The sequence below is a fragment of the Eretmochelys imbricata genome, chromosome 8, assembly GCF_965152235.1.
Source record: "Eretmochelys imbricata isolate rEreImb1 chromosome 8, rEreImb1.hap1, whole genome shotgun sequence".
NCBI classification, from domain to species: domain Eukaryota; kingdom Metazoa; phylum Chordata; order Testudines; family Cheloniidae; genus Eretmochelys; species Eretmochelys imbricata.
Genome location: NC_135579.1, coordinates 74,107,728 through 74,118,400, shown reverse-complemented (window position 1 = coordinate 74,118,400; position 10,673 = coordinate 74,107,728). Strand labels below are relative to the sequence as shown.

Genomic DNA, 10,673 nt, shown 5'->3' with positions numbered 1-10,673 from the left:
AGTTTAGAGTATAGCCACTGACTGCAGTGTCAGGGTTTACGTTTGTTTTGTTTTCAGGAAGGGAAGTTTGATGAGACCTTTAGTTTCTTAAAGCAGGAACAAAAATGACCCCTTTTTCAAACTGAAACATGAAAGTATTTCAGTACAGATGTATTAATACTAAACCCTAGCAAAGACCAAGAGTCTGTATTTTAATAATTTAGAAGAAAGCAAGATATTACAGAAACCATGGAGTCAGCAAAATGTTAACAAGTTAATATATTTTTTAAGCAAATATAGCAGTGTACATATAAAACATTTAATACAAAGTGAAAAACCATTAGATGCACCTACTAATGCTGATTTATAATTTTATTTTTTTTTGGTTATTTTCACCTATTTCACCATATCTCAAAACTATACTCTTCATTTCAGATACATTAGGCAAGAAGTGAAATTGATCTACAGCAAGGGAAATCACTGGCTATTTTGTAACTAGGAATGACAGCACCACTGCAACAGGTAGTCACCCGAAAGTCATCTGAACTAGCTAGGTGGTGTGTATTTTTGATCCACTCACTAAGTTATACTACCTCTAACTGGATATGAAGTCATTTCTGGTTTTCACTACTACAGCTCAGTAAGTGCATCTTTCTGTACAAATAACATTAAAGTGACAACATTGAAAACTGGCAACAAATGAACATATTGGCATAAAATATACATATATAATACACAATTATAGGCCATGTTGGCCAGTATGTAATCTATTTAGGAGCAAAGCTTTAATTGCAAAGACTGGAAAACTGAACAGAAGCTTTTACAGAGCAAAGCACAAGCTTTGGTTTATGCTATAAATAATTCATTTCACCCAGGAAATTGAAGCTCAGTGTCTTACCAAGTGCACCTTCTATTAGCTCCATCTACATTGGGAATACATTTAAATAGACCTTTATGAAAATTTACTGAATTAAAAAAATTCAACTTCATTTTTCCTTCACAGTTTCCTCCCCCACTTTTAAAATGCTGTGTTGTGTGTATATATATTCCTAATATGGCACAAAAGTGGAATCCTCAAGAAATATTTGCTGCCCTATACAAAATGAGCTTCCCTGTGTTCTAATTCTTGCACACGTTTTGGTCTTAGTCTCTTATAGGTGGGCTTCAGGTCTACGGGATGAAGGTCCTCGGAGCTCATTTTTTGTTGATTTGCATGCTGTCCAGGAGCACCTGATACAAGTGCAGAGTTCCTTATCAGTTTCACAGTGTTATCTTGGGCAAGAACAGAGCAAGCACTGGCTGCTCTACAAGCATTAGGAACAGAACCCTCCTCGTTTTGCTTAGCTTTGTTATTAGAAGGAGGTTTATAAAAAGTTCCTGGTGGTGGCTGCAAAGTTCTTGGTGGTCTGAAAGCACCAAGAGGATTAGAATCTGGACCATTCCCTTCTGTTGTCATCCTCGCAGATCTGACAGGTACAGTGTATGGCTTATTGGGAAGTATGGCATTCACGGAATTGTTACCAACAATGTAGGATGAAGATAAGGCACATGCACTCCCACTCTCATGTGCTCGGTTCTCCTGGGGTATATTGGTCATAATCATTGCTGTCCTTGGAGTTATATCATATTGTTTATACTGCTTGTCCCAAGTTTTCCTCAGAGTCTGTGTGTCGTAACAAGAAAGTCTGCAACAGGCATTAACAGAAGGAAGTGCCTTAGTCTCTGAAACCTCTTCAATGGTAGGACTCCTGCCAAGCTTTTCTGGACTTAAAACTCCTACATTTCCTGAGTTTCTCTCATTCAAAACACACGGAGGAAGCATTCGATCTACAGGTAAACTCACAGGACGAATAACTGGCTTTGTCCTTGGAGACCGTAACTGAACTTTGGTTATTTGGCGACTAGGTTTTATAGGTAGCAAATTATTGACTTTACAGCCATCTTCAGCTAGAGAGAGAGACAGTTCATTGTCTTTGTCTGAAACTGGCATCACAGTATTGCCTAGAGGGAACACAAATGAGTTTTACTTTGTCATTTTCACTCGATAACACTTCACAGATTCAGTGTAACTTTGACCATTTGGGCTTATTAATATACCCAACTGCATGATAGCTGAAGAAAAGGAAATAAGTTTGTTTAGAGTTTTGTAACCTCAAAATTGAGGCAACAAGACACTATAGAAGCCATTAGTGCCGCTAAGGAGTTAGACTGCAATTCCACAAGTGTTTTTTAAACCAATCCCAACACACTGAGTTACCAAGCCCCTCTCCACCAAAACAACAGTTGAAATAGCATTTCCTAGAAGTTGTATGTTTCCCCTTCTCCAGTCCATCGGACTCAAAGTACAAGAATTTGATGGAATCAAGTATGAAGTGTTATGGAAACTATACATACATTTTAAAAAGAGACTGAGGTGGTTGTGCAGTTCCAAGTACTCACCAACTTAACCCCCCTCCCCCATAAAGAAAGCAATAAACCCTAAAAATACACATTTTAATCCAGATTTATACTTTATGCCCTATTCAGAAGAATAAGGGATTTTGCCTCATCATGCTGGATAACACTAACTAATCCTGCTGGACCACTGTTTCATTGCATTATTTATTAACTAATAAGCCTATTTCTTTTGAAGGTACCAAATACAAATCCACTACAGATAAAACAAATACTGGACTACTGCATCTGATCTAAGTCATGAAGACAGTCCTGGTAAAGTGTGTCTTTTTCATAATGTAAGCCACAAAAGGCAATGGATGCTGCAGGGAAAAAATTCCACAGCAAGGAGTTGCGAAGTTTTTGACAAGAGTGAGCTTTGAGCAACCCACACTTCTCTACTCATTTTTGGGACAGTCTTCCTAGACGGGGCCATACAAGCTTGTATAATACACACATGGAATCTGGAGAGGTGATGGACTGTTCCAGGCCTGGGCTTTAATCAGCCAAATTTATGGTGGGGCACTTAGTTTTGCCCTGCGTTAAACTCTTATCCCAGGAAGTGGGGCTGCAGACAGCCTAACCTAGATTTAGGCAGATGTTGAAAGAGGTATTGCCCAAGGAGACATTTAGCTTCTCTAGACAACAACTGTAAGTATATTTTCTGCTGGAGTGCCATCCTCTCCTCCACTGTTCCCAAATTTTAATTTAGTTATTTGCTACTATAAAAAGGGCTGTGTGTTGCCAGCACTAGGCAAATAGTTATTATACCTATGTACAAATGTATTATTGTTTTTGCACAAAAATTATTTAGCACAAGGCAGACCTGCAAAAAATGTTCTTTGAAAAATGGTTATGTAATTAAAGCAGCTAACCTAGCTCTTTTGGAGTAGGAATATTAATATCCAGAACTGTGGTAGCTGGGGTTTCTGATGGAGAACTCCTCTGGCCAAAGTCATCCTGTTTAGTTCCAGAGAGTGGCAGTGAGATACGTTCTAGGGAAGAATAGAAAGGCAGCTGTCAAATGCATCTTTGCGGCTGGGTCCCATAACCTGTGCTGAAATCACCTATATAAAAACAACAATCCAAAGACTGTACAACAGCCTATTAAAATTTAGCCTAACATACTGAAGAGTTGTTGCTTTTTTTTTTAATAAAACACACACACACTAGGTATATGAAATTTGGCTCCATGAATACAAGCTTCTTCAGGGCCACCACAAGCATTTAGCCCTTCCTTCCTCTAACAAACATGAAGGGTACATCAGAACAGCGAATGCTAAGTAGCTTTGGGAGTTTGGCAGACTTTTCCCTTGTTTGCACTTAATTCACCTTCACAGAGTAAAAAGATGTATTTCATCCTAATGTATTTATGATTGGTATTTGTTCACATAGCAATATACTGCCTTAAGATTCATGAAGAGCCACTAACCCATCACAGATGCATCTGATCTCTCTCTTTTGTTCTTGCTGTCATCTAGTTGCTCAAATGATGAAGCCATTTCTGAAGCTTTACTCTCACTTGGAATTAGCAGGATACCCTGTCAATAGAAATCAGATCAGAAGTGAATGCAGATTGAAGAACAATATATCTCAGACTAAAATATTAAAAGATTTCAGAGCGAGGTATGCAACATTCCAAAATGTAGTCCAATCCCACACCCCTTCAACATGGTATCAATTCTAGTTTCACGACAGTTACTCACTTCCTTTACAGCAATAAATGACTTCCTTTGCTGCTGTGGCGCTCTCTCTTCTGTAGACAAAGCAGTTTTAAATGGAGCAGCATTTTCTTCAGACTGAACTGCAGTTGAGAGTGGCTGCAGTGAAACATCAAAGATCTTTTCATAGTAAGTTACGAGCAGCTCTACCACCCGAGCTTGATATGGATAGTCCACAAGTGAAGAGAGAGAAACCGCGGCGTCTGTCTGACGTGGTCTGATTAGAGTTGGGCCAAATATTATGCCAAGATTGCTAGCTGACATTTTATTTTCATCAGATTGTTCAGTCACTCTGTATAAAAGCAAATGTGTCAGGTTATAAAGGGTTTTTACTTCTTCGGAAATAATACTAGAGATATTCTATTTTTCCAATAACTATGCTGAAAAGAACTACAAAGCCCACACATGGGCTGGCTGCTCTTACCTACAACCAGGAAGGCAGTATTCTGCATGAAAGGTCTTTTCCAATTCAGCTTATGAAAAGTACATTAGAAGTGACTTGTGCCAGCCACCATTAATCAGGATGTGGGAGGAGACATCCAACACATATTATACTTTTTATAAGATTTGTTTTAGCTTTGCAGTTCACCTTTAAAATATCAATCAGTATCATTCTGGGCACAAAGTACTGTGCACTCCTATTGATGAATAAATACAATGTGATTCTTAAACTTAAAGGTGGACTTAAGTGTACATGTAACTTCTTAAAAATGTTTCCAAGGCCAAACTTTCAGCAGTGGGTGCCTAAATAAGTTTGATCTGATTCTCAAGGGTACTGAGCACCCTTGGCTCCTATTTATTTCAGTGATATTTGTGGGTACTCAGCAGCTCTGATAAATCAGGCAATAAGTCTGACTTTCCCTTGGTTATCGTGAAGCTGTGGCCAGAGAGCTCCTACACAAAACTGTTATCTAATAGCATGCACCAGTTTAACAACCAGCCCTATCATGTAACCTAACTATATAATATCAGCCTTACCATAGGAGCCTTGAGCTGATGCTGAGGATGGGAAAGCAAAGTTGGAAAATGGTTGTTAAAAATGTACAAGGTAGTTCTGCAAAGTTCTGCGTTTTTTTAAAAAATATGCATAAAAAAAAAAGATCCTGATTCACCCACTGTATCCAAGCCATGTTCTCAGGTAGCGAAGTGGTAGCTGCAGGGAGCCAGTTGTAGCTGCATGATTCAGAGCCACCTGACCCCTGTGCCCATAGAGAATTGGTGTAGTGGAGCTCTGCTCCGCCATTCCCCCTCCTCAGAATGTATTATATGCTGGGGTGGGAGAGACAATGGAGTCCCCTCAAACTGCTATATACAGGCAAAGAGTTTCCCTGCACAGGAAGAATTCTCCACTGACCATCTCCAGCTGCTCTAAGGCTTACAGGATTGCAAAGTGGCTCCTAGTCATTTAAAATTATATACATTTTGCAACTCTACATCACCACTTGATGTTAACCTGACCCTCCTTTCCTCTCCCCCATACTCCCCACAGTTCACCTCCATGCTCTAGTTACATTCTGTGGTAGCTAGGACCTTACAGAACAGTGTAGAATGACAGAACAGGAGGTGGTTGGCCATAGCTCCAGGGAACCAAAAAATGAAGATGTGCAGGTTTAGTGTTCCCGATATGTTGAATGCCCAAACAGCAGTATTGGTAAGGAAGCAGCTTTCAGCACATCAGGTTAGGAAAAGAAAAAACCCACTGTTGGCTGACAACAGGGATGGGACAACCAAATGCTGGTCTCAAACAAAATATAAATTTATGTCTTGCCTGCTGGTCAAGACACCAACCTGCCTTTGAAGGGCCAGTCAGTCATTACATTCAGGCGCATCCAAATGCAGACCTGCCTCTTTCCAGAGGAAGATTAGCAATTCAGAAGAAATGGAAGATTTATCTTTTGTTTTTTGCAGGCCACTTTGCCAAAATTTCTTCTCTGGCAACAGCACGTGGCTACATACATAAACCCTCTGTTTGAGGTGCAGCATGGGGTACAATTGCTATTCAGGAGAAAAAAAAATCAGGAGGCCAGTTCTCATTTGCAGGCAACACACCCAGAAAGTCTACATTCAGGTCAGAGCAGTAGTTTATCCTTAAGGAACACAAACTAATCTTGAAAATAAATGGAGCTATATGCACAAATGAAACCCTGTAATTTTCAGGACAGATATCCAAAACTGTGGGCACATTACCTTAAAAAAAAGGTTTCTTAGCCTGCAGTACATAACACTGCTTATTTTTCAAAACAACATTTGCAGGTTACCTTTAAGGTCTGTCTCTCACCTATGAAGATGTCCTACAAGGTATTGAAGAGTGTTATAGTTTGGTATAGGCAGCTGTTTGAGGAGATCTTTCATTTTAATGATTATTCTGTTCAGTTCAATACAAACTGACTGTCTTTTCTTTGATCTGGGGCTAGTCTGTTTCATGACGAGTTCCTCATTAACATTCTGACTCTCTTTCGCAAGTCCAATGAATTCGTTGTAAAGCCGAAACAAAATCAAAGGTTCTGGGAGCTAAGGGAATAAGAATATGTTAGAAATATATTCATGTCTACATTTTACCTTGTCTATTTCCTTCCTGTCTACTACCAACTGCTGTCTAGTCTAGAGCCTTTCCTTTCCTGGAAGGGTTATTTAACTATTGCTCTTAGAATTCTCCCGCAATTTAGCAAATAGAGGCCTGGATTAAAAAACAAAACATTCCTATCAAAATACCATGGCGTGCTAGTAAACAACAGCCTCAAATAATTAATATTCATGGTAAAGAGGCACATATTACATCAGTGACTGTTACGGAGTAGCATATTATTGTAACATTGCACATGTGTGCAGACACACACTAAGACACTGAAGTAGTACAATATCTTATATTATACCACATATTGCTGCTAAATTTGGACCATAATTGTTACAAAAACAATTTTAACATAGCTTTCTAACATTTCTATTCTTTTTGTTCTTTTTAAAATTCCAATGAAAATGTTCTCCAATTAAATATTCCCTTGCTTTGCGTTGCAGTAGTTCATGAGAATCTGAAGAGAGTCTCAAAAGGACAACAGCATAAAAAAGATTAAGTGACTTGGACTATTTTCATTGCCCATGCTCAGACACAAAATCGCAAAATTAAACAGATCTTTTAAAAATTAGTTTTAATAATCAGCAGTGTTAATAATAGGATTTAACTCAGGGTCTCTAAACAATGTTATAGCACTTTCTTTGAACTCTCACTAACATGGGGGGTACTGGAAGTCTCCAGTACCATCAGTACCTTTAAGAATGTACTGCTCTTCCTTTGGACACCTACCCTCCTTTAAGATTTGGACAGGCTTCCTCTCACAATTTTATCACTGAATCTAAAAACTAACACTGATACCATGGCCATCTCCTGAATAAACACTGTAACTGTGTGCTAGTTTATTGGTAGGATACACCATTTGCCAAGGACCAAGTTGAAAACGCAAACCAGTTTTACCTGTGACACCAAACAGATTTGAAGCAAAGTCTCCAGATATGAAAGGCTGGAACATTAACCCATTATTTCAACTGGCCTCACAAAATACAGCACTTCTGGGGGATTACTGTACTTCTTGGGTGGCTAAAGTCACTCTGCCTCACAATACACCTCAGGCATGTAATAATCCCCCAGAAATCCATAGCCAGTCAGATTTTACAGCCTAAATTGTACTGAAATTAAACTTTAACACCACAAAGAATGCGCTTCAAGGTAAAAATGTTTTCCTAGAACTTGAAAGTGTTCTAATTACAGGTTTCTAGCGTGTGTGTGTGTGTTTTCAGCACATAAGAATCATTCGTAACAGCCAGGCCTAGCTAGAACTATACTGAAAGGATTAGACACATGGGAAGTAACAAGACAGCAGGTAGTCATGTTACTTATTTTCAGATTTTCCTTTGAAGTGATTCTAGTTAAAATTCAGTCTTCGTATAGTGCCACAAGAAATCCTAATTTTAATGAACAGAGATTTTAACTATCTGTTAAAGTAGCAGTAAAAGGCTATGGTAGCATTTTGAAAAGCACCTAAGAAACTTAATGAGCACAAATCCCATTGGAAGCCATTGGGACGTGTGTTCCTAAGTCACTTAGGCACTTTTAAAGCTTTCAGATTGAATTTTCAAAACATCTTTCTTCCCCAAAGAAAATGGTCTAATCCTGCTGTATTGACCATTTTATGGAACATGACACTCGTTTATAGGAGTTTAATCCAAACTTTTTGGTTAGACCTTTAATAAATCCGGCTGCCACTTAAAGGGCTGGATTGTCCTTTCACATGAACTTTCATAAATGTCAAAAAGGTACATCATGCCCTCAAATTAATTTTAAAAACTAAACCTCACTAGAAAGTGGCTACTGGAAAAAAAATCTTCCACAAATGGCATCAATACTTATGTATACTTCCTTGAGTGGAAAAGCACAATATAGTATCAATTCTAATGATAGTTTCATTAATTTCATTGCCTAGCACCATGAAATCCAATTTGCAGAGTGAAAATACAGGATATTCTATTCAACAATTTTCTTCAACAATTACAGGGCTACTGAAGGAAGCATTTTTCTCCACTCATGGAAGAAGAGGTTTGCTATAACAATAGCTTTGCTTTGCTGTCTGAACTCTAGAGTGGTCAGAGTACATACCTGGCGAAGGTATAATTTAAGGACGTTACTGATGTCATGTGCATAGAGCTCTGACAGTTCCACCAAGTCCTTTCCATTTTCAAAAGCTTGACAAAGCTTTTCAACTCTTGATTTGGCTCCATTCACACGATAGATACCCTGAAATGGGGAAAAATCAATCAAAAAACAAAACAAAGAAAAATTGTTCTTTTTGCGCTAACCGCAACTGTGAAACACAGATTTGAATTTGACAGTACAGTATTATCAGTTTAAACTATTTTTAGACAAGATTGTTAATATTTAATCTTTATAATGTTGAGTTAAGCTGTACCTTTACAGTCAAGGCTCTGCTTTCAATTTCAGAGGTACATTTTTTGATGATGAAAGGGACGCCGTCAGGGACACTTTTAGCAGCTTGAGCAAATTCCACCCCAAACAAATGAAGTCTTCCATGCAGTTTTTTGTGCCCACACTGAATAGCTAAAGTCTCTAAACATTTCTTGTGGCAAGTGAGTGAGCACTACAAGAAATAAGGGACATAAGAAAAATAATGTCATATATCTCAACATAATTGGACAGCACTAATCTTTCATATTTAGAGTTTGTTATCCCATATGTTGTCTAGAGGGCAAGTTTACAGTTCTGTAGGGCCTTGCTCTTTGGCTACATGTTAAGGCTAAAAGGTCACAACATTGTCTGAGAATTTGTAGCTTATTGCTACCAAAAGAATACGAGTGTTAAACTTCCCATTCATCTTCACATGAATGCCAACAATCAGCGGCTGTACAATATACTGCAGTGTTTTCCGACCTCTTACCTCCTCACATTCTGCCCCATGGAATACCACTAGGCTGTCACATTCTCTGCATTTAGATGGAGCCCTCAACTTTCGCAGCTTGTGTGTTAGAGCTGCCTTGGACAGAAGAGTGTTTCTAAAAGGTCCTGGTGAACTGGCAATTTCAGACGTTAAATCATTTAAACCTTGAAACAGAATTTTGCTGTTACGATAGTTTCCAAAAATAACTGGTCAAACATACATTTTGAGGATACAGCATAAGTTAAATTACTCCATAACCAGTAATCACCTTTGAGGAAATAACTATTACACCAAACCTGAGAAAGCAATAGTACATTATATAGCCTGCATAATACACAGAAATTAATAGCTGAATAATCAGCCCTAATATAAACTTTAATCCATCATACACGTGACCCTCGCTAGAACGCGGGATTTGGGATCCACGTGCGGTACTGCGTTAACACGGGAACCGCGTTAAAATGAAATGCAATTAAAGTAATTAAATTTGGGATCCATGGCCGCGACCGTGTTATATGTGAATTCGTGCTATATAGACGCGCATTCTAGTGAGGGTCCGGTGTATTAGTAAATGGTCTCATATAGAGTTCAATTTTGTGCCCATGATCAACTATGGATTTAAATGATGGCATTTAGATTTCTAACAGATTGCCCCTATCGTTCAGGCAGCTAGCTGCGCAAGTTCCATCATATGTGCCCAAATAATTGTACATACAAAATCGGAAGCTGCCTTTACAGAATTTGGCCTATAATGGTTAAAATACTCTAGAAATCCTTTGACTAATGCTTCTTCACTGCCATAAATTTATTCAAATTTTATATGCAGACACAAAAGAGAATATCAAAATACACAGACCTCTAAATAATTCTATTCCACTCCTATGACCCCAGAGGTAGTATTTTAGAGTTCTAGAAAAATTGTGCCATCACTGGTAATTCTTGTGATTTGTTATTTACTGTAACTAAGTTTTTATTCAAATTAATGTTGACAAACCTCAAACACAAAATCTTACTCATAATTTTGTGTTTTCAGGTTTTATGAAATATAAGAAAACAGTCTAGAAGCTCAAGTGGTATTTGGTTTTGTTTCTCCAAT

At 38.3% G+C, this 10,673-nt stretch overlaps 1 protein-coding gene across 3 annotated transcripts in view; it reads right to left on the bottom strand.

The window, feature by feature from the left end:
* Nucleotides 1-243: 243 nt before the first annotated feature.
* Nucleotides 244-10,673, bottom strand: part of ARHGAP29 (Rho GTPase activating protein 29) — a 91,884-nt gene continuing 81,454 nt past the window's right edge. For all 3 annotated transcript variants that reach the window (XM_077824556.1, XM_077824558.1, XM_077824557.1), the window contains exons 17-24: nt 9,578-9,741; nt 9,092-9,280; nt 8,782-8,919; nt 6,412-6,644; nt 4,119-4,425; nt 3,845-3,953; nt 3,288-3,407; nt 244-1,980 (exon numbers count right to left, since the gene is read on the bottom strand). In XM_077824556.1, coding sequence (XP_077680682.1) covers nt 1,073-1,980; nt 3,288-3,407; nt 3,845-3,953; nt 4,119-4,425; nt 6,412-6,644; nt 8,782-8,919; nt 9,092-9,280; nt 9,578-9,741 — 2,168 coding nt within the window. In that variant the 3' untranslated portion in view covers nt 244-1,072. The remainder of the gene's footprint in view (nt 1,981-3,287; nt 3,408-3,844; nt 3,954-4,118; nt 4,426-6,411; nt 6,645-8,781; nt 8,920-9,091; nt 9,281-9,577; nt 9,742-10,673) is intronic.